This window comes from Sabethes cyaneus, chromosome 3, assembly GCF_943734655.1.
Source record: "Sabethes cyaneus chromosome 3, idSabCyanKW18_F2, whole genome shotgun sequence".
In the NCBI taxonomy this organism is placed as follows: domain Eukaryota; kingdom Metazoa; phylum Arthropoda; class Insecta; order Diptera; family Culicidae; genus Sabethes; species Sabethes cyaneus.
Genome location: NC_071355.1, coordinates 6,942,258 through 6,966,824, shown reverse-complemented (window position 1 = coordinate 6,966,824; position 24,567 = coordinate 6,942,258). Strand labels below are relative to the sequence as shown.

The window sequence follows — 24,567 nt, the reverse complement described above, 5'->3', positions numbered from 1 at the left end:
AAACAAGCTAGCTCGCCTAGTTGACGCCCGTTGTAGGAATGGAGATTACCTGAGAATCTGATCCATATCCCGGGCCGGGCAAATGCCCGCTGGGCCCCAGTAAAAATTTCGTTGTTACACAAAATGAGATTTTCCAAAATTTTTTTTTTTAGTTAAACTCTTTCTACGACTCACAAATGTTCAATTGCTGGGGCCCCACGATTCATGAAATCATTTAAGTTGAGCTGTTGGGGTCCTAGCTCCGAAAATATAACCAGCTTCAATTCTGAGTATTTAAAAGTAGAATTAGTATTTCATCCGCAGTTATTTGACTACGTATAAATATTTAACTGTCGGCTTAAGACTGCCACACTGTGCTATTTTCATTATAACAGCATATTTGCATTCTGAATATAGCTCGTGGTTCATGAGTCTGCGCTACACTCCATTTTGAATTTTGCCAAATTTTACGCTAAAACCCCAAGCATTCGTCGATCAGCTTCTTTTAGCGTCCATGATTCATGTCCGTGAAGGGCCACCGAGAGGATTAGTGTTCTCTAGAGCGTCAGTTTTATGCGAATTTGCAAGCTACGGGACTACAGCTACAAAATGAAATGCCTGCGTAAAGGCCAATTCGCAGCTGCAATTAGTCGTTTTATTTTGCGACTTACATAGTTGTCACATGTGACGAGCATACCAAAATATATTCAGTTCCTCTTCGACACCAACACCATTTGGATCTCCACGTCATGTACTTCGTTTTGGCGGTGTTAATGGCAAGTCCCAATTTCTCAATAAATGACCTAAAGGTTTCTTTCGCTGCTCTACTTTTGATTTCGGTGATATCGACGTCATCCGCAAAATCAAAAAGCACGTGAGGCCTTATCTGCTATTCTGACTTATAATTTTTACTCATCCAGCGTCACACGAATCAACGTAACTAGTTCTGTGGGAAAACCATGTCCTAGCGTTAACTGTCACAGCTCATTTCGTTTGACTGAATCGTATGCCGCCTTGAAATGCATAAAAATATGATGAGTCTGCAAGTTGTACTCCCGGAACTCGTCAGTTACTAGACACAGGGTACAGGAAATATCTGATCCATCGTGAAGCGACCCTCATGAAAACCAGCTTGATACTTGCCGACGAAGAACTCAGCTAACGGACTCAGTCTAAAACACAGGATAGGGAGAGCACCTTATAGGCAAAATTGAGCAACGTAATGTCTCGATAGTTTATACTCTCAAGTCGATGTCAGTTTTTAAAATTATGAGAAATGAGGCCAATCAACCACTCCTCCGATATTTATTTTCCTCCCATATTCTGTTACTGACAATGACGAATTGTTTCGTACAGCTGCTCGCTCCCCGTTTTTAGAAGTTCAGCCAGGATACCATCCTTTACAGCAACCTTACCGTTTTTCAGCTCACTGATTGCTCTTTTGACCTCCTCCTGTGTTGATGGCTCCACAGTTTGGCCGTCGCTCAAAATTCTTATCCTGTACCTGCTGATCTTCGTGTTTACTTCTCTATTCAACAGCGTCTGGAAATACTCTTCCACCTGGCTGCTACCGTCGTTTTGTCAGTAAGCAGGTTGCCAGCACTATCAATGCACATCATAGGCATGGCAAAATTCTTGCACCTGGTCGTTTTGTAGAAACTCCGTGTGTCGTTGCAGCCGAACCGCTCCTCTGGACTGGTGAGCACGTGCTCTTCGTACTGGCGTTTTTAGACCGTGGGTTCTTTTTTCCGCAGCTCTATCAGGACGAACCGAAAAGATTCGCGCAGAGTCTCGGGCACTCCTCACATTGGAATCGTGTGTAGAAATTCTACAGAGGATTCGCACAGAATATCTTGCTTATAGAAGCAGGATTCTTATAGGAGAATCCAAGAGTTTAATCCCAGGGATAGCTATAACTCGGCACAGGAATCGCCTGCACTATGAACTGTTCTGTTCTGACATGTAGACGCAGTAAGTTACTCATATATATTGAACTACTGACATCCTATCATTTATCACGGAAATCAAATCAAATATTCACGCTGCGGCAGATCCTCCAAAAAGTCCATGAATACAGAATTCAACGCACAATTATTTCATTGATTTCAAAGTTGCGTATGATACCATCGACCGTAAAATCATGACCATTCTAACCTCGCAGGGGACTTTATCAACGTGATGGACCCTCATGTGGGCTGTTCAGCATGCCGTTACAGGACGTTATGAAAGGAGCAACACACAAGCACAATCTTCAGCAAATCTAGTTAGTTCGTCTGCTTTCCCAATGAAATGGATGTTGTCGATAAAACAGCATCTGTGGTGGTGGCTGAACAAACTAAAACTCAAAGTAGTGATGATTGGGTTGAAGAAAAATGCGTCCAAACTAAAGTACCGTGAACCGCTAATATGACGCACACGCTAAAAGCTGGTAACCCGATACTCGACACTCGACAGTGCCTGAGTCGAGTCGAGTTGCACGACATGACTTACAAAATAGAGCCCATATTCATTCGATTTGCTGTCCCTGTAACGCTGATGTCTTTTGAGTAGATGTCGTTTTTTTGTGTTAATTTACTATCATGAGAATATTGCAAACTGGGGCCCCTAATCTCAAAGGTCCGGTGGGCCCTTTGGTTCCCAGTCCGCCCCTGTCCATATCGCATCACGTACGATTTCATTGTGCCTCATTGAGGACCACCCCAAACGCGGTTCTTACCGTTCTTACCGTTTAAGTATGTTTTGAACATCCCGGGTGAATAACCATGTGATACTCTTTTATGCATGCTTTCATCGTCGAACACCGGTGATATCGTAAATAGAAAAAGATATTTCTAGAATATTCTAGAGATTCTGTTTGTGTACGAATGTGTCGTAAGAATGAGTGTGAGTGATATATGTGTATGTGTGAGCTGCAGTCTTGGACACAATTTCGCTAGTTCGCTGAACCAGCTGAACGTACATCGCCCTCGACAGCGCACATCCACGGGTGCGGCGTCTGCCCCGAAGTCTATAGGTCTCTTCCTGCTCCTCTGTTGAAAATAGTTTCGTCTTTATACCACCTTTACTATCATCCCTATTTTGTATTTCGAACGAATTGTTGAATGTTGAAATTAAACGTTTAACAAAACATGCTATCCAGGATCACGTTCCAGGAATCCCGCTAACATCATATTTCGCAGAATTCTGCCAGCTTAACTGAAGGAGACGAAGGTATGGTATGGTCCTGGTTATGCCTACCAGAACGATTCTGGTCGTCGTTAGTTCGTTCAGTTTTCCCGGCACCTCAAACTCCTCATCTGACCAATGTCGCTGGTCTTCAGCTTGCGCTTCATTATCCCCCAGTATTTCAATACTGGACGAACCCTGGGATAATTTGGTGCACTCAGCTCTTTTGAGATGAACTGAAGTCCATTGTCCATTGTAGCATGCATGCTGAACTGCAGCTGAAGCTTATTCATCATCGATTCAGACACATGTATCGTATTTCGTCACCACCCGGCCGCACAGCCCACGAGACCAGATTCTAGCTCTTGTGTAGTGTTTGAGGCTTCTGTTGGGCTTCCCAATTACTCTATAACATTTGTAGCCATTTCGAGATGAATTCGCGGACAGTATTCAGTTTTTTCGCCATAGCACAATCCATGGTGCTGAGATCAGCCTTGTCTTTCCGAATGACCCTCAACCGAAGTTGACTATCGAAAGTTCAACTCCAACGTCTGGCCTGCGCCTTGCGGACAGCCCTGAGAGTTTCCTTGCACCCCTCAATTACTCACACTACAGCTCTTTTAGGATAATCCGTCGGTCCCGTCAGCTCCCGGGCAAACGTTGCTGCATTCTGCAGGTGACCGCACACAATTACTTTCATTTCTCCTCCTGCATGTGAAACCGCGTCACCTTTAAACTGCGAAAAAAATATACCGAGCAGAATTGTCTACAAATGGCACAACGCTACCAAAAGCTAGCATTCACGGCCACTGGGAACGCCGCTATCGCCAAAATGAAGTGCTCAAATTTTAAATAATCCCATCTTTACTACCGAACCGATTTAGCAAATTAGCTATTCAATATGTCCCGCATTCATCCAAAAAAAATCTGGTCACTTTATACTAAACACATTTCTAGACAGAGTAAAATCGAACACATTACAAACATCATTAAAGGAACGCAAGCGGACATTAAAACAATTATTCACACCATAATTTGTTCTGTGGATGGCCAATACCGGTGGATTCCGAAGCCGACGAGGAGGTACATTCCACGCTATCTGGTACAGGAGTTCCGGACAATCCACATTGCCTGTTATAAGCTCGAATATAAATAGACGCCGCTGTTTGACGCGCCGGACTGCGAGTGTATCCAGGCTAATCAGTTGACAACGGTCTATGTAACTGGGAAGATTGACTGGATCATTCCACGGTAGCTGACGCAAATTTTATTTTCTGAATTCGCTCAATCGCAAGGATCTGTGTTACGTGTGCAGAAGCCCAAACCGGGGAAGCATACTCCAAAATGCTGCGTACGAGAGAGCAATATAGCGTCTTGAGGCAATAAACGTCAGTGAATCCAGACGCATGGCGTCGCATAAAACCAAGCTCGGTGTATGCTTTAGCAGTGACTCTACTTATATGCTCGTCGTACCTCAATTTAGAGTTAATAGTAACGCCTAGGTCGAGAATAGAGTTAACACGTTCCAGACAATCCGGTCCCATGCTGTATTGATGAAGAAAAACGGTGTTACGGCGACTGTATGATATTACTTTACACTTATTGCTGTTAACACGCATGCCGTTGTCACTGCACCAGACTAGCAGACGATTAATATCCTCCTGTAATGCGACACAATCGGCAGGGGCACCAATCACCCGAAAGATTTTTAGATCGTCGGCAAACGATAATTTCGATGATGACAGCAGCTCGACCAGGTCATTAATATAAATTAGAAAGATGAGCGGGCCAAGCACACTGCCTTGAGGGACACCAGACGATATGTCAAATGTTCTGGAGCGCACGGAGTTTACTGTAACGAATGCTTTGCGATCGGATAAGTATGAGTATAGCCATTCGGTAAACCATGAGGGAAATCCGATGTTCAATAATGAGATTGTGCGGTACAGTATCAAAAGCTTTCGCAAAATCAAAACAGATCGTATCCACTTGCCGCTTAGCTTCTAGCTCACGTGATATCGCTGTGACGTAGCACATAAGATTTGATGTTGTCGAACGATGCTTCATAAATCCATGCTGGCTGTTAGAGATGATCGGTGCAACTGATCTGTATATAGTTGTATGGAGTAGTTTTTCGAATACCTTGCTGAGGCTGCAAAGTATGGATATGCCACGGTAATTGGTGACCGATTTGTAACTTCCGGACATATGGATCGGCACGATGGACGCCATTTTCCATGCAAATGGGAACGATCCACTGCTGATTGAGCGGTTAAAAACAGCGGTAATCGACGATGCAAGCGCAGTTTTTTGAAAATACTGGTGGTAAACTGTCTGTTCCGGGTCCTTTCGTTGAATCGAGATCTTCAAGAGCTTTCCGAACTTCGTCTATAGAAAACTGCACTAGTGGTAGATTAATATCACGGAACGGTATATGCTCGAAGCAGTTGTGTCGCTGGACGGGTGATGCTTTACCAAATACGCCCTCGAAAAACGTAGCGAAAAGATTAGCTGATTCTGAGCTCGAGTGAGAAGTTGTTCCTTCGAAGTTGACCGACGGAGGAATATTGCTGCCAGTTTTGCGTTTCTTAACAAAATTCCAGAAACAGAAGGTGTCCTGTTTAACAGCAGACTGAATCCTTTGCAAATAGTTGTCATGTTGCGACAAGGACAGCTTTATACTCATCCTCACGCTCCCGAAGTTTAGCTCTATCAGATTCGCTTTTAGTAAAGAAATATTGGTTGCGCATTTTACGGAGGTTGCTTGAAGTTGGAGACCATTGTCTAGTGATAACACCTTAAAGTGAATCATAGAGAGCAAGTAGCATCTGGCCAACTGAGTCAGTGTTAGAAAATAGATCGTCCCACTGCATGTCCGCAAAAATAGAGTTCAACAGATCATAGTCACATGCAGAGTAGTCAAATCTGATCTGATCAACTTGGTCGTCAGGCATTGTCGCGTCCATCTCGTCAAGTAATAATATGAATGGTTGACAATATGATTAATTTGTCTCAAGCCATTGGAAAACATTGCGTCTGTAAAGTGTAATTCAATTTCAGCTGAGGCGCTCGAAGGAATATATCCATTAATATCATCGTCGGCCTTCCACCTCAAGACAGGTAAATTGAAATCGCCTATTGACAAGATTATGTCCGATTCTGAAAAACAATCCAAAACACACTGTGTTACTCTTACGTGAGCTGAGTTGGGCGGTAGATATACAGCAACTATGTAGAGTGAGCGATGCTGCAACTTAACACGGACTGCAATTTGTTCGAGTTCGTCACAGTTAGGAAGAGTTATAGAGTCACAATCCAGAGAAAAAACCCTCGCCGGAAGATTTACCTGCCGAACGAGTGGTTCCAACCAACCAGTTTTTACACACTGGGATCGATCTGTGCGGACGCGGAAATGATGATAAGTAGCCCATTTTGTCCTATTCACCCCTATTTCCTTATAGTTCTAAAAGAATCATGTACAGACTCTCTCTCATTTGAGACTTTATGCTAAGGAAAGTAGAATTTTAGGAAAAAGGTATATGAAATGGTGTTCGGCGAAATGATATACAATCACGGCGAATATTTAAATGCTATCAGCCTTATTCTATCTGGCGTAGCAATGGAGGGAATTTGAAAAATTGAAAATTTGAGTATTAAACTACCCATGCTTTCGTAGTTACGTAACTGCCAAAAATCATCTAGGGTAGAACTCAGACACTTGCGAAATCCGAGATTTGCAATTAATGTACAGCACAAGTTTAATTTGTGGCAATACGAACTTGGCCGGGTTAGCTAGTATGTATATATGGACGGTGTTAACGGGAAATTAGCAGTCATTAACTTTTCGTCGGAGAGCCCAATTGCGGAAGCAGTATATTCACTGCATTCTTCTTGCCAATCTGAACACAGTGAATATATTTTCATGGACAGAATTTTTGTTTCAAACAAAAAAACTGCTTTTGAAAGTGGCAGAATCAATGACGACTAATTTCACCCTAAGTCAAACCGAATCAAGTAACAAAAATATCTAATTTCGAGAAAAATGAAGTCAAAGTTTGCTAATCTGTAGTAATCTGTATGTAGTGTAGTAATCTGATTAGAGTAAAATGTAAATTAGGAAGTTCTTAATCATTTGCTATCATTAACTTATTCTTTTTTTAGATTTTGCGACTTGGTCCGGTCTGATTTAACACCGACCATATGAAAATGAATGTCTGTCTGTCTGCATGTATGTGCCTTATAGACACTAAATCTACTGACTCGATCGGTGTGAAAATTTGTACGCAGAGGTTTTTGGGGTCGGAGAAAGTTCTTATGATGGTTGGAGAGCTCTCCCGCATACAAATGAAAACATTGTTTGCATAACGCGAGAACTGTGATACGAATTAAAGGCGTGTTATTGAATATAAAGCTAGTTGTCTCTTTCGTCAGGATTAGATTTAGGTTGAAACGGTGACCGGCCATTTGTTAAGTTAAGTAAATGCAGATCTTTTTTTAAACACCTCAATTTAGTACAAAATCAATAGACAATATTATCGCTCAATCAAACAATACGAATGGCTTTCTTTGCCATCTGATTTTAGTTTTCCTGCTTCAATGTGGTCCTGAGCTAAACATTGTCAGCATTGAGGATTGAGCTAATCATTGTCAGTCGAATCAATCGAAATAAAACTATCGTACCATCCACACCAAAACCGTGTTTAACGTGTGATAAAAGGCAGATCGGATAGAGCTTACCCAAACCCTAACACTTTGACTGACCAATTCCAAGAAAAGAAATCTATATCACCTTGTTAGAAAGACTGGGCCTTGGCCTTAGGTGTGGGAGCAACGAGCAACTTATCGCTTGCATTTTTCAACGAAAAAGCAAACAAAAGATAAGAATACTTGCGTTCAAATCACAGGGTAGGTCGGGGCAAAGGTGGCACACTTAGATGATACTAAGCTCAAGCCGTCCTGCATTTAAACATATCACTATTTTAACCGCAACGTGCATAACGTTTTAGGGTATTAAGGGGGGGACCCTACTCTGGAAGACCGAAAAATAATAGATTTTCGTAAATTTTTTTCAGATGCTAGAATTATAGTCAAGTGTAGGGGTATTTTGGTTAAGGTATATTTGAAGATATATTTTGTATTTTTTGGATACCAGAATACCGTGTGCCCCCGCTGGAATGACCTTCCTTAATCCGAACATTTTTAATCTGAACCCCGTTGGTATGGATGTGTTCACATTAAAAACTGATCAAGCGTCATACCACGTCATACACAATTGACGGTTAAGTTGACCGGGCAAATTGAAAAAAAAAGCAAAAAAACTTAATACGTTTCCTCTTGCTCAGCAGCTTTGGCAATATAGCTCATATGCAACTTATTTCTCTGCAGCACTCAAAATAGACTATTTTAGTTGATACTGTCGAACCAATTTCCAGTTCTACAATCTGGATGTTCAGAATTCGAGCATTTTCGACATGCTTTCAAAACGTTTGTTTTCGTCATTCCAAAACAACAAGGTCATAGGGTACGCGCCTTGCGCGTATGTGAAAGTGAATAGAGTTACCAAATATTCAGATTAAAAATGAATTCGCCTGATCTGAACCATCTGAACGAGGTGTTTTTCATATTAGCGGGGGTTGAGTGTAGTGATTATTATGCTGGTGCAGGTGGGCGCGTGAATGCGCTCTAGAAAATAGTTCCTTGCTGACGGTACGCGCCGGGAACCAACGGAGTATCGTAGAACGGATTTCAAGGATGATTTTGAAGCTCTAAGTTAATACCTAAATTGTTACGTAGCGGTTTTTGAAAGTTCGAAAAATTACCAAAATGGAAATTTTTCCAAAAGAGATATGTTTTTTCATCAAAAATCGCCAATTAAAAGCTCATAAAAAATTGAAAAATCGAGATAACAAAAAACGGCTACGTAACAATTTGGATAATTTATTTTTACATGCTGAAAAATATTTTCAGCTAAATCGGTCCACTAGCTTCTGAGATACACGTACCGCCAGCTAAAGAAACATGGTTTTGAAGTAGGACTACTTCTTTGATTTCTATATTGGGGTGCACTTTAGAAAAACGAAAAGGGAACATGTAACGAAAAGTGGTTATGGTTTGCACGCTTATAACTCAGTCATTCGTCAACAGATTCTAGAGGTATTGGTATCAATCGATTGGAAATTTTTCAAAAAATCCATTACAACACAGTAGATTACATGTTTCCCTAACAGACGTTTAATAATTGAGAAAATATGAGTCGAATATTTAATATTTCATTATTTGCATTTTTTTGCCTTCCCACGTCAGTGCTTCCCTAGCACGGATGACAGATATATATACGAGATGAGCTATGGGTTAAACTTCCTTTCCTTACCTTCTTCGGTCACCGGCTTTCGTTGGCGAAACATCAGCCAGTAGCAGCTAGCTTGCGACGCACCGGACTGCAAGTTTTCGAGACACATCGGTGGCAATTTTAAAGGTTGCATTTGAAACATTGTTTGCTTTGCCTCGGTGTGCGTCATCAGTCGGTCGCCGGCTTTCGTTGGAGACACATCGGCAGGCAGCTAGCTTGCGACTCATAACATCATAAACATAAAAGTCTATCTTGATTACAGATCCTACCAGTAGCGTTTGTCCCATAAACAGTATTCCCACCATTAATCCACACACCAATAACCTATCTGATGGACGAAAATAGACAATGGACACCACGAGTCAGAAATTTGAGAATTCGAGAATAACAAACGGACCTTTGCAGGTCCACTATTTAAATTAGCTGAAGAGTTGAAATTATGAATTTCTCACATGTAAGAACACAATCCTTTACCTTTCGTTACTCGCGTCAACTCCGATTTATAGGCATGCTAAAACGTAACAGAATTCTCTCGAATACTAATGCCACTTGGTGAAAAACTTATGGAACTTTTTCCACCATTTGTCTGCGGATCAACCTTACTGAAAACAGTAATTTTATTTATTGCTAGATTCCCGAGATATACCGAGATAAAGTCAACGGTTCACAGGTGTTGTACAAAATACAACAGCGCAAGTAAACCTTCCGTTACTGCGCAACTGGGGAATCTATTATATGAAATTCGTACAAAAATCACCGGTTTTGGCATTGGGAGACGAATTGCTCTACATTCGTAGTTCTACTTCAAGCCTGCGCCCATGCCACTAGGCATGGACCCTTATACTTTTGGGGAAAGCGCGTTCAAATGGACTTCCCTTGAGGTGACTCCACAATATCTGCCGTAAGTTTTCAACGAGATATTAGATATTAAAAAATCCTTTTCTGAAGGTGTAAGCGTGTCGAAAATGCAAAAAAATAAAATTCGATCCTAGTTTTGCAGTTATCCGTAAAGTATATCCAATATTTTTGACATGGTGTCGTTATTCTATGCACAGCCAGGTTACATAAAATGATCTAGATGAGACTGTATATAGATTTAAAACGTATAGAAAGCAATATTTTCTAACTTCACGTGTCAGAACTTGCAATCATTTTCAAGTAGAAACTCTTAGCTTACTGATTATTTTTTATCACCAGTTGAAAAATGTACCGTGAAGAAAGTTATTTCAGGGAGTCAGTCCCGGTGTAATGGTTAGTATTCACGCCAAGGACCCCGGTTCAAGTCCCAACCCCGCAGAAGTCTCGAATGACAAAAAACAAAAAACACAAAAAAAAGTTATTTCAAAAATGGAATAACATGTCATAAGACAGAAAATTTCACGTACACACTGTGCCCCTTCCTACCCTATATATCATAAACACATGGCTAATATTTTGAGTGATGTTGAAAGTGCTAGTCATAGTTTTTTTAAGCTTGCTGTTGGTAATTTTCTTAATCGAACTATAGAACTAAGTATGCTCCTCGTAAAATATATAAATGCTTTGCTTTTGGCAATCATTTTGCTGCAACCATGCCGAGCGGTTCCGTTTGTGATTGTCAATCCTTATACTATTGGATTTGCTGTTGGAGCTGTTACTACAGCCTTAGGTTGGATTGGACGAAGTTTGCTCAGGACAGTAAATCCTAATTGTCCACACAACGAATGCTGCATGAGCCCGTACTTAAAACATGATATAGATGGTAAGACACACATTATGCAATACAGAGCATGTCTTATAGAACAAACATTTAAATGTCCTAGGTTTGCGTATACAACTTCAAAAGAACCTGTTTGGTCAGCACATTGTTCAAGACATATTGATTGACGCACTAAGAGGTCATTTGAGTAATACCGAATCACAAAAACCCTTGGTGATGTAGTAAGTTTGGAATATTCATAATAAAACATGGCCGTTTATGTTTAATTTTTTATAGCTTCGACGGGACCACTGGTAAGATAATTTTGATGTAGAAGCATATACCGTGGACACCCGTTCGTTTGACCATTTTTAATCTGAACACTTTTTAATTTGAACCCCGCTGGTTTGCACGACATGCAAATTAAAAATGGTTCAAATGTCATTCTCAACATGACATCATTTCTTTATGCAGACAATGCACATAAACACGATTTGTTGGTACTGACCTAGCGTGTTTCATCGGTTTCACATTTCGTTTTGCTAACGATTACGATAGAAATTCGATCGGAAAATGCAATATTCGTACTTGCAACTGCCAACTAAAACAAACCACCAAAATAATAACAAAGAGCAGGGCAGCCAGTTCACACAGGTTTCAGCATATTTCGGGTTACCAGTTGTTCAAATTAAAAAGTAACCCCGTTAGTTTGCATGAGGAATCGTTCAAACGAACGGGGGTCCACTGTAGATCATTTTGCGATGACGTCATTTTGCCGTCAAATGACACCACTTGGTGGTTTGTTTACATGTTTTTTGTCACATCCAGCAGTTTCGATTTAAAATTTCGTGAAGGATTACTGCATCAGTTGCTTTAAAATGCATGTAAGGTGCTTTCTCTTAAATAAAAACTATAATTTTTTATCATTATCTGCCGGACAAAGATAGAAAACTCAATTCAAACTTTAACACCATGTAAACAAACCACCAAGTGCTGTCAAAAAAGTGTGGTTAGAAGCTCCCGTGTAATGATCTATATTGTACGTTTCATTGATTTCACCCAAGTAACCAATTTGCGCGCGGATTACGGTACCGTTGTTACCGCACTAAGCTAGCAATAGGTTGATGTCTGCTGTAATGCGACACAGCCGACAGCAGTGGCAATCATCCGAAAATTTATTAGATCGTCAGCAAAAGGAATGAAAGCAGCTTCAACAAGTTGTTAATATAGATTATAACGGTCAGTCAGACCAGAGATCCAAGCACACCACCTTGAGGTACACGAGGACCAGACAATATGTTACACTGTCAAATTTCGGACCTTCCGGATGTTTCAAAAAATGGATGCATTTGTGTTTGGGCGTTAATGAAGGGTCTGCGGACGGACAAGTATGAGCAAAGCTATTCAGTGAAGAATGATGGAAATCCGATGTGATTCATTTTGTCAATTAAGAGATTGTGTGTACAGTATCAAAGGCATTCAGCACATTAGATTTGTTGTTGTTGAGCGATGCTTCATGTAGCTGTGCTGACTGTTAAAGACGGTCAGTGCTACTGCTCTATACAAAGTTGCGTGCATCAGTTTTTTAAAATACTTTAGCAAAGCAGTACGTTCGGTACGACATCTGGACTTATAAATTATAACTATTGACGCGATTTTCCATGTAACTGGCAATAGTCTATTTTGGAGGCTTTGTGTAATACTAATATTGGTGCGGAGCGTCCAACTCGTGAAGTAATAAAATAAAATGACAATCGACAGGTACAGTGGACCCCCGTTCGTTTGAACGATTCCTCATGTACACTAACGGGGTTAGCTTTTAATTTGAACAACTGGTAACCCTAAATATGCTGGAGCTTGTGTGAACTGGCTGCCCTGTTCTTTATTATTGTTTTGGTGGTTTTATTTAGTTGGCAGTTGAAAGCAGCGGCGAATATTTCATTCTCCGATCAGATTTCTACCATAATCGTTGGGAAAACGCATTGTAAAACAGAATAAGCACGCTAGATCAGTACAAACAAATCGTGTTTATGTGCATTGTCTGCATAAGCAAATGATGTCATATTGAGAATGACATTTGAACCATTTTTAATTTGCACGTCGTGCAAACCAACGGGGTTCAAATTAAAAAGTGTTCAGATTAAAAACGGTCAAACGAACGGGGGTCCACGATAGCGAAGAAAATGGTGCGATTGTATAAAAATGCTTCGGGAGAAATGTAAGATCTAAAAGTCAACCATTTGTGTAGACAAAATGGTTGGTCTGTCCCAAGCCATTGGCAACCATCTGTAAAGTGTTGTTGAATATGTATGGTAATATCATTGTCGATGTCATCGATCAAGACAAATAAATTAAAGCCACCAATTGACAGAACTATGTTCCATCCCTGCGCCCTGTACAAGACGCTTATTAGACCGGTTGTTCTCTACGGGCATGACACATGGACAATGCTCGAGGAGAACCTGCGAGTGCTCGGAGATTTCGAACGACGAGCGCTAAGAACGAGCTTCGGCGGCGTACAGGAGAACGGAGTATGGAGGCGGAGGATGAACCGTGAACTCGCACTGCTCTATGGCGAACCCAGTATCCAGAAGCTGGCTAAAGCTGGACGGATACGATGGGCAGGACATGTTGCAAGAATGCCGGACAACTACCCTGCAAAGATGGTGTTCGCCTCAAATCCGGTAGGAACAAGACGACCAGGAGCGCAGCGAGCAAGGTGGTTAGACCAGGTGGAGCGAAATTTGCCAGAGAGTACTCGGTGTTCGAGGAATTGGAAAGCGGTAGCCCTCAACCGAGTTACATGGAGAAACTTTGTTCAACAGGCTTTGTCTTAGGACGGCAAGCCACCTAAGTAAGTAAGTAAGTAAGTAAGTAAGTATGTTCCATCCCGAGAGCTGATCCGTCGCACATCGAACAGCTCTTGCTTGAGCCGAGTATAACTCTTTGTTCAAAGTGGGCGGGAGATTATACCTACCAGTTGGTAGTATGTATGTAAATCCTGCGAGACTGCACTGCAACTTATATGGACTGCCACCAGTTCGACTCTATTACAATTAGAGATGCCAATACGGGGAGGTATTTTGAAAACCGGTTTTTCGGTATTGATGAATGCAACCCCGGTAAAACCGGTAAAAGTTAACTCTTGAAAACTATATTTAAAAATCATATGATTTGAAGAAGTTCCTTCCATAATCAACGATTCTCAATTTCTGTCGCGTAGTTAATTGACTAGTTCATTAAAAAAATAATATTTAACAATGCGAAGAGAATTTACCATGTCATCTTTTAAACGAGAACCAATTTCAATGAAAAACTTCCGGAGGCAGAGAATCTTCATTCGGTTTCCACAGAGAAAGAAAGAACAATTCCTAGTGATAAATTAGAAATGTAGCGTAGGAAAACCCTTGTTCAAGAGCTTTCAATAAGCTGCTTAGATACTGACATTTATGATAAATTATAGCTGAAGTTTCAGTTGATTTTGGTTCCTCTGCCTGCTCGGTTTCTGAGTTTATTCCATTGACTTTTAAAATAATAAAACCTTGCAGAATTTTATTATTAAAACATCCTTGATGCCTTGAAGAATATTACAAAGTCATTGCACATAGCGCGGCTAATTATAAAACGAATAAATTTAAATATACGAACTCTCTCGGAAATTCTATCAATACAGTAACTCGAACAGCAGTTGTGCGATACTTGAAAGGTGTTCCGAGAGTAGTTTTAGAGTGCGTAGTTCGTAGAGTTTGCAATTTTTCCGGTACAGTAATTCGACAGCAGCCAAGGCTGGTTTTAGCACTGTGACAATTTCTTATTTCTTCATGAATTCCTCATCGCTTAAATAAAGCGTATCCTTGTTTCTCAGCAACGAAAACAGTTCTCTTCAACGACCGCCTCGACACCAGTAACAGAGGAGCTTAACATGCAAGATGGCATGATCAGATCGATAGTGATTTGCGACTTCTGAGACGACTGAGAAATTGGCGACGAGTAGCCCAGGGATTGGAACAAGTTGAATGGAGACGACTGCTTAAAAAGCATGAGGCACTCCGGCTCTATGCTGAGAGCGGTGAGGTATTTCAGGGTTTTCCCTTTGGAAGAACTACATAATTGAGTTATTATTTGTAGAACCTTCAATCATGAATTTAAGTTTCCCCTTGCTTTAAACGTTTTACCAGCGATTCAGGCTTCTTGAGTTGTTATTTGATCATGCAAAAAAATACCGAAAATACCGGTTTTTGGTCTTGGAAAAACCGGTAATTCGGTATTGGAAAATAGCCCGGTAATACCGGTAAAACCGGTTTCGGTAAAACCGGTATAGCATCCCTAATTACAATCCATAAGAAAAATGATCTCGCATTCCATAGCGTTGATAATTGCAATTAATGCTCTTTTACCCAGCGAATGATTGCTGCTAAATTCGTTATGATTCTATCAGCCTTTGTGGCTCGGTCCGCACGTTCGTACAATTATACTTTTCCATCTTTTAATATTACTCATCTCAAATTATGACACATCATTTATAATAAACATATGTATATATCTTTTCAGGTACAGGAAAGAATTACGTGACGAATTTTGTAATAACTTCTCTGTACGAGCAAGGCAATAACAGTACCTATGTACACAAGTATGCTGCTAATTACTGGATCAGAAATTCTGCTGATCAAGTTACGGTAAATATGCTATAAATCTGTAGTCATAAACAGGTAAAAATTATGCAATTTCAAGGAAAAGTTAACGTCCATTTTTTAAATTTGATCGAAAAAAAAAACAAGTTGCGATATAAAATTGCTAGCTTGCTGGTTATCACTGTCATCTCTACAGTTAGGTAGTTATACAGTGGACACTCAGAAAAGTTTGTTTGGAAAATTTAAGCGAATATTATTATTCGTACCAGCCAGTAGCCACCGTTCTCAATGCCGCCTATAAAGTGCTGTTCCAATCATTTTCCACCGTCTATCACCAATTGCGAATAGATTTGTGGGAACTTATCAAGCCGGCTTCGTCGAAGGTCGGTCTACAACGGATCAAATATTTACACTGCGGCAAATCCTCCAAAAGGGCCGTGAATACAGAGTTCCCACGCATCATTTATTCGTTGACTTCAAAGCCGCATATGATACCATCGACCGGAAAGAGCTATGGAAAATCATGGACGAGAGCAGCTTCCCCAGGAAGCTCATCAAACTGATTAAATCTACGATGGATGGTACACAGTGCTGTGTTCGGATTTCGGATGGATTGTCAAGTTCACTCGAATCACACAGAGGGCTTCGTCAAGGACTTACTTATTACTTATGTGTCCATGTCCGCCGGTCCGGCAGAACAAAGGGATGAAATCAGAGATCTCCACTGCTGACGGTTACCCGCCATGGCTTTTAACTGTCGCCAGGACAGGTTCTCGTCTACAGCCCGGATGTCGTTGGCTAAGCTCCGTCGCCATGAGCCTCTGGGTCTGCCTCTTCTACGCTGTCCTTGTGGATTCCAGTCGAGTGCTGCTCTGCAAACCTCATTCGCTCCTTTCCTCAAGGTGTGTCCGATCCACTTCCACCTACGCTCACGAATTTCTGTGGCTATCGGCCGTTGATGACACCGACGATGGAGTTCCTCATTGGATATCCAATTATCAGGCCACCAGGCACGAATAATATATCGCAGGCACCGGTTAATGAATACCTGCAGTTTTTGCGTTGTCTTCGCTGAGACGCACCACGTTTCGCAGGCATACAGCAGTACGGATTTAACGTTTGAATTAAAGATTCGGGTTTTCGTACGTAGAGTGATCTGGTTTGAGCGCCAAATGTTTCGTAGACCTGCAAAGGCACCCCTGCCCTTCCTGATCCGTGTGGCTATATCAGTCTTGGTACCACCATCGGGCGTTGTTTGGCTACCAAGATATTGAAAGACGGCTACCTGCTCAACTTGTTGTCCCGCTACTGTAAAGTTGGTGGAATTGTCAGTGTTCACTACCATAGACTTAGTTTTCGCTACATTGACTGTGAGACCTGCTGCCTGGGAGCTCTCGGAGAGGTCGTCTAACTTGCTCTGCATATCGTTTCGGCGTTGTGCGAGCAAGACAATGTCGTCGGCTAGGTCGAGGTCATTTAGCTGCTCCATCGTTAGAGGATTCCAAGGCAATCCTCGATTTGGTCTACTGTCAATTGCTCCAACTAATATCTCATCCATAACGATGAGAAACAGAAGCGGTGATAAAATGCAGCCCTGTCTCACGCCAGCAGTAACCCTTATGGGGTCGGACAAGACGCCGTCGTGCAAAACCTTGCACGAGAACGCCTCGTACTGAGCCTCGATGAGATGGACTAGCTTATCTGGAACTCCTCTACGCCTAAGTGCGCCCCAGATGTTTTCGTGATTGAGTCGGTCGAACGCCTTTTCAAAGTCAACGAACACAAGCAGAAGAGAGTCCTGGAATTCGTTGATCTGCTCCAATATAATGCGGAGCGGTCTACATGGTCTACACATGATCGGCCAGCACGGAATCCAGCTTGCTGCCGCCGGAGAGTAGCGTCGATCTTCTCCTGAATCCGGTTGAGGATTACCTTACAGAGTACTTTGAGAGTAATACAGAGCAACGTGATGCCACGCCAGTTACCGCATTCCGTTAGGTCTCCTTTCTTAGGGACTTTGACCAATATGCCCTGCATCCAGTCCACCGGAAAAATTGCGGTTTCCCAAATATTGCTGAAAAGCTGATACATCATCTGGGCTGCCAAAAATGGGTCAGCTTTGAGCATTTCGGCTGAAATACGATCTATCTCTGGCGCTCTATTGGATTTCATACTCTTGATGGCAACTACAATTTCATCCAGCGATGGCGCCTCCGAGTTCACGCGATTTATTCGACGAACTGTAGGCGTCGTACGTTGCTGGTTTTGTTGGTCTCTGACATTTGAAACTCGGAAGAGTTGTTCAAAATGTTCAGTCCATCGCTTAAGCTGTTCTGTACGGTCAGTCAATAGCTGACCAGCTCTGTCCTTTAGCGGCATCTTTGTATTCATCCTGGCACCACTAAGGCGGCGAGAAATATCGTACAACAAACGGATATCACCATTGGCGGCGGCGGTTTCTCCTTGTTCGGCTAGGGAGTTAGTCCAGGCTCTCTTGTCCCGCCTACAAGCACGTTTAACAGCCCTCTCCAGTTCGGCGTATCGTTGACGGGCAGCTGTCTTAGCCGATCTGGTCCGCGCTCGCTCAATGCCGGCTTTCGCCTCTCTCCGCTCGTCGATCTTCCTCCAAGTTTCATCCGAAATCCACTCCCTCCGCCCACTGCGCGCTTTGCCGAGGGTTTCATCACTGGTCGTGATGAAGGCGTTCTTGATGCCGGTCCATTGCTCTTCGACGGTACCACCAGATGGCAACTCCGAGGCTCGAGATTCAAGTTGTTCAACAACTTGCGACGTGCGACACGTGCGACGCGCAGACGTATCTCAGCGATAACAAGATGATGGTCGGATGCAATGTCAGCGCTGCGTTTGTTGCGTACATCAAGAAGGCTCCTTCTCCATTTCCGGCTGATGCAGATGTGGTCGATTTGGTTTTCTGTTCGGCCGTCGCGGGAAACCCACGTGACTTTATGTGCTTCGTCAAGGAGGTATCAGATAAAGATGGAGGGATCTTGACTGACGACCATGCGATGATCGAAAGGTGGAAGCAACACTACGATGAACACCTGAATGGCGTGCAGGCGGAAAACCATGATAGCGGAGGAAGTGACCACATTGGTGCAGCAAACGACGAAGATGTGCCAGCCCCATCGATAAGGGAAGTTAAAGAAGCCATCCAGCGGCTGAAGAACAACAAAGCAGCGGGAAAGGATGGCATTGGAGCGGAACTTATTAAAATGGGCCCGGACAAGTTGTCCGGCTGTCTGCATCAACTGATTGTCAAGATTTGGGATACGGAACGACTACCGGAGGAGTGGAAAGACGGGGTTATCTGCCCTATCTACAAGAAAGGTGATAAGCTGGATTGTGAGAACTATCGAGCCATCACTATCCTGAATGCCGCCTACAAAGTGCTGTCCCAAGTCCTCTTCATCGACTATCACCAATAGCCAATAGATTTGTGGGAAGATACCAGGCCGGCTTCATGGAGGGTCGGTCTACAACGGACCAAATCTTCACCCTGCGGCAGATCCTCCAGAAGTGCCGCGAATTCCGAGTTCCCACGCACCACCTGTTCATCGATTTCAAAGCCGCATATGATAGCGTAAACCGACAAGAGCTATGGAAAATTTTGGACGAAAAAGGGCTTTCCGGGTAAGCTTACTAGACTTATCATGGCTACGATGGATGGGATCCAGTGCTGTGTGAGAATCTCGGGTGGATTGTCGGACCCATTCGAATCTCGCAGAGGACGCTGTCGGCAGAACATTTGAGGCGGTCGAAGATCAGTACACCAGACTGAAACGCGAAGCAGAGAAGATTGGATTGAAGATAAATACGTCTAAAACGAAGTATATGCTGTCGGTCGGGACCGAGCGCGACAGGGCCCGCTTGGGCAGTACCGTGGTAATCGACGGGGATGATTTCGAGGTAGTCGACGAGTTCGTATACCTTGGCTCACTGGCAACAGAGGACAACAATAGCAGTCGTGAGATTAAAAGACGTATTGTCAGCGGAAGTCGGGCCTACTACGGACTCCACAAACACTTGCGGTCGAACAATTTGAGCCCCCGTACAAAGTGCACACTGTACAAAACGCTAATTAGACCGGTTGTCCTCTACGGGCACGAAACGTGGACATTGCTAGAAGAGGACCTACGAGCACTCGGAGTTTTCGAACGGCGGGTGCTAAGAACCATCTTTGGCGGAGTGCAAGAGAACGGTGTATGGAGGCGAAGAATGAACCACGAGCTCGCGCGTCTCTACGGCGAACCAAGTATTCAGAAAGTGGTTAAAGCTGGACGGATACGTTGGGCAGGACATGTTGCTAGAATCCTGCAAAAATGGTTTTCGCATCAAATCCGGTAGGAACAAGACGAAGAGGGGCACAGCGAGCCAGGTGGCAAGACCCGGTGGAGCGAGATCTGGCGAGCTCTGGGTGCCCGCGGAACTGGAGATCAGTTGCCATGGACCGAAACAGATGGAGAAATTATACTGCGCAGGCCTTGTCGTAAGACGTTAGGCCAATTAAGTAAGTAAGTAAGCCCTCAACCGAGTTATATGGAGAAACTTTGTTCAACAGGCTTTGTCTTAGGACCGCAAGCAACCTAAGTAAGTAAGTAAGTAACCAGCCAGTTGCAACTACATTTTGATACGAGAAAAAAGTTACTTCAGTTTTTTTGATAACATGCTAAAAAAGTGCAAATTCAGATTGAATTTGAACATAAAAGAATGAATAGGAAGGGACGGAAAATGTATGCAAGCATCATAAAAATATAGACTATTAATGAACAAAAGCAAATCAATATAACAGACCACCATAAGTGCACCCAATTGTGCGCCCCGTATATTTTAATTAAAAATTGGAACATTCTTGAAATAAAAACTGCATGTACACATATTTTCCTAGATGCCTTAATTTGGATAACATCAATATTCATTACTTCCAAATTACATGTCCAATCAAAAAACAATTCAATAGGGATCTATGAGGCTATATTACCGTTTGAATGAGACTAATAGCCATGGTCATCTCTGAGAAACAGATGATCAAAACAAGGTTGTCAAGCATAACTTTTGAACTACTGGTTTTGAACTACTGGTACTGGCCTTCATTTACCACTAAGATCGTTAAAATCAGTTGTGCGGTTCCGGAGAAAATCGTGTCACGTATCACGTCACGTCACACACACACACACACACACACACACACACACACACACACACACACACACACACACACACACACACACACACACACACACACACACACACACACACACACACACACACACACACACACACACACACACACACACACACACACACACACACACACACACACACACACACACAAACCGTTTGATTTTTTAAATTTTAAAATTTTTAAAATTTTTAACACTGCTTACACTCAGAAAACTTAATATTTCGAGAAAGCTGTTGAGAATAACACTAAATGAAATTTAATATAACTATTTACAGAATAAACTCATTGATGAAATCATGACATCGATAAAAGCTTGTCCCTATTCGCTGTTTGTGTTTGATGAAACCCAACGGATGCCTACGGGGGCGCTTGATGCCCTAATTTCACTACTGGACCACCATACTTCCTCACCAGAGTATGATTACACAAAGTCCATTTTCATTTTCCTATCTAACAACGCAGGTAATCGGCAATTAAGGATTCAAATATGTAAAAATATAACACAATAATTTCATGTACTACACAAGGCGTACAGATCGCTAACCGTCTAGAAAAGCTTACGGTGAAAACTTATCGAGACCAAACAACGCTGGAGGATTATGAAGGGGAAATTGAGACGGCCGTTTACAACATGGTCGGTGCTTTTAGGCGTAGTAAAATTATTTCGTCCAACGTTATTGACCACTTCATTCCGTTCCTGCCACTAGAAGAACGTCATGTAAAGCAATGCATTGAAAGGGATTTTATGCTTCTTTGTCCTGAAAAGATGACAAAAGCAAATATTGAGTATGTAACCAGACAAAAACTTTGAATGTTTAAAGTTTAAAGCATCTTTTTCTGTTTTGCAGGAAGGTTGCGGCAATGGTTAAAAATAAGAAGGAGGAGAAGAAGGACGAGAAGGATGAGAAGAATGACGAGAAGGACGAAAAAGACATTTTTCAGCATAGTGGCTGTAAACGTGTTAATAAAAAAGTTGAGCCGATGTGCTATCGATTAGACTAAGATCAAACGTTTGTTGGTTGTGAATTAAAAATCGATGACATGGTGGTGTACTTTTGATATTGAGGAATGTTAAAACAGTAGTTTGTATACATTTGTTGAGTTTTTAAATTGAATGCTAATGCAACCATCGTATTCGATGCAAGATACAATACGGATCCGACATATGACGTGTGACCCTGTCAGCGGATGGTGAAGGCGAATAAAATAAATGCTCCCATATGTATAAAATATGTATTATTTTTCCTCTCAATTAAAAAACATTACCTTGTTCTGTCGAAAACGTTATCTTCCAAATAAATAACTATATGTAAAATAAAAGCTTATCCGGTGACTTCATTTCGCGATCGGAATCACCATTTCGAACGGGTAACCGAGCAAATCCGCCGTTGATGCTCTGCTTTTGGGATCGTACCTGAGACATCGCTGCAGCATCTCTTGCAGCATGGATGGATAGTACATTGGCAGCGATGGATACTCTATTACCGTGTTGGGATTCGTTATGAAATTGACCTTATTGTAGATGTTTTTAATGTGTGAGAAAGGTGTCTTCTTGTACAGCAACAGATACAGTATGCAGCCTAGTGACCAGATGTCTGCCTTTTTCGATATCCGAATTTTGGGCTGTGAATTTCCCGTACTCGTATTTTCTGTTGAAGTATCAATCAACGCCTCTGGACTGATGTAGTTGAAGGTTCCAGCTTGAGAGAACTTCATAATACTGGTAGAGTCAAATGCAATATTGCTGGCAATGCCAAAGTCAATTAGTTTCAGTCGACCTTTGACCATAAGGAAGTTAGCAGGCTTAAGATCTAGATGGATAACTCCATGTTCGTGTATGTAATGAACACATTGAACCATCTGATACCAAATCTGCATTAACGTATACAGTGGCATATCCTTTTGGAAAGTTTGTAACATTTTGTGCAGATCGCTGTCGCCTTTTTCCATCACTAAAAACAGTTGATTGGATTTGGGAGCGTGAAGGCTGAAAACAAGTTATGATTAATCATAATTTTACAACAGTTATTAACTCGCTTACTAATCGTAGAGCGTCACGACATTTTCATTGCCCTGTAATTTGGCCAGAAGTTTGGTTTCATTCAAATAGCCCTCAATTAGATTAGGATCGCCTTCGAGATTAACTAACTACAATTAAAGATGATTATAAATCTGACGAAATCCAATCCAATGAATTTAATAAATACCTTCAAAGCGCACTCAACGCCAGTTCCAATCTGCTTGGCTGAAAACACCGAACTTGATCCGCCCGAACCTAACTTTTTTATGATTTGATAATCCTTCCCATTAATGGTTAACGTAGGCAGCGTCTTCCCTGATTTATGCTCGCCTGTTTCACTCGACTCAGGGGTTGGTTCCTTTCGTGGCTCTACCTGTATCGCTGGTGGTTCTGGAGATGATCGTCTATCTGGAGCTAGCTTTTTCGGCGACATCTTCTGCTTAGGCATCGTCGCGATACGCGATTGCTCCACGATGGGGGACAATGGACGTTCTTTTGATTTGATCGGAGTATCAACCAGAGACAGTGAGAGACTGTCGTTCGCGCTAACCGGCGGTCGTGCCACTCCCGTTGCCAATGGTGTGGCAAACAAAATTTTCTGTGATTTAAATTCATTCTCTAGGACGCTGCGGGATCCGCGACTAGCAGTAGACGTCAACATGCGCGAAATAGTGCCTCTTGTCGGATTCAACACAGGTTTTTCGCGGGGCGTTACAAAAAGCTGCTTATTTTTTTCGTTGATTTCTGGACAATCTTTGTAGGAAGGAGAATGATTTTTCTGTTCCACGGCGTCTTGCATCTCAGCTTCTGTTATTTGTTCACCAGCGGAAAGCATGGACGATGCCGTACTGCTAATACCAGAGTCGCCTGTTCTCGTAGATTTGGAATCGGTTTGGCAGAATATAGCAAATTGTTTATCTAGCTGTGATCGATCCAGCAAAGGAATTCGCTTTGGGTTAGCTAATTGAGCGGGATTGTTCGCAGCTATTAACCTACGTTCGAGGTTTCTACGGGCAGGTTTTTCAGAAGCATTTTCTTTGTCCATTGGCGTTATCCACGTATCTTTTGTGGTGCTTTCCAAATCCTCTATTCCCTTTGAAGGGGTTAACAGAAAGGAGTCGTTCAAAATTGCACAATTCAGGCTGTAAAGAAACTAACGTTATGTCAATTTTAAAGCAAACTGAAGAGTATTACTTGTTTTCGCCGTCTGAATCCGACTCGGATTCTAACGGTGGCAGTTCCGAAACTCTTTTGGGCTGGAAGCTAAAACATATTGTTACGTATAATTTACACATCAAACAAATTTTTGAATACCTTTTTGTAGCTCGCGAATAATGTGGTGAACGTTCCTCAGAAGAACTATTTTTGGAAGTGCTTTCCTCCGTAGAAGAAGTCTGCATAAGTTCGACATCATCGCATTGTTCCTCACTGATGGCAACGGCAGGCTGTTGCTTTGAGTTTAACGCGGACATGGAAGCGTTAAAACAGTAGCCACAATTCGTAGGACAACTTTTTTCTGTTGCAGATTATTTACACTTTTAA

General features: G+C 42.2%; 2 protein-coding genes across 2 annotated transcripts; one reads left to right on the top strand and one right to left on the bottom strand.

The window, feature by feature from the left end:
• The first annotated feature begins 4,965 nt into the window (after positions 1–4,965).
• Positions 4,966–22,007, top strand: LOC128744386 (torsin-like protein). The gene is made up of 5 exons (XM_053841366.1): positions 4,966–5,125; positions 15,723–15,847; positions 21,281–21,467; positions 21,533–21,791; positions 21,854–22,007. Exons 1-5 carry the CDS (start codon positions 4,966–4,968, stop codon positions 22,005–22,007), a joined length of 885 nt encoding a protein of 294 aa, XP_053697341.1.
• Positions 22,008–22,257: 250 nt separating this feature from the next.
• LOC128743442 (dual specificity protein kinase Ttk) lies at positions 22,258–24,567 on the bottom strand. Its single transcript, XM_053840020.1, has 5 exons — positions 24,340–24,567; positions 24,220–24,288; positions 23,213–24,167; positions 23,047–23,153; positions 22,258–22,992 (listed from the first exon to the last, which is right to left on the bottom strand). The coding sequence occupies exons 1-5, from the start codon at positions 24,495–24,497 to the stop codon at positions 22,341–22,343; spliced, it is 1,941 nt and encodes a 646-aa protein (XP_053695995.1). The 5' UTR covers positions 24,498–24,567; the 3' UTR covers positions 22,258–22,340.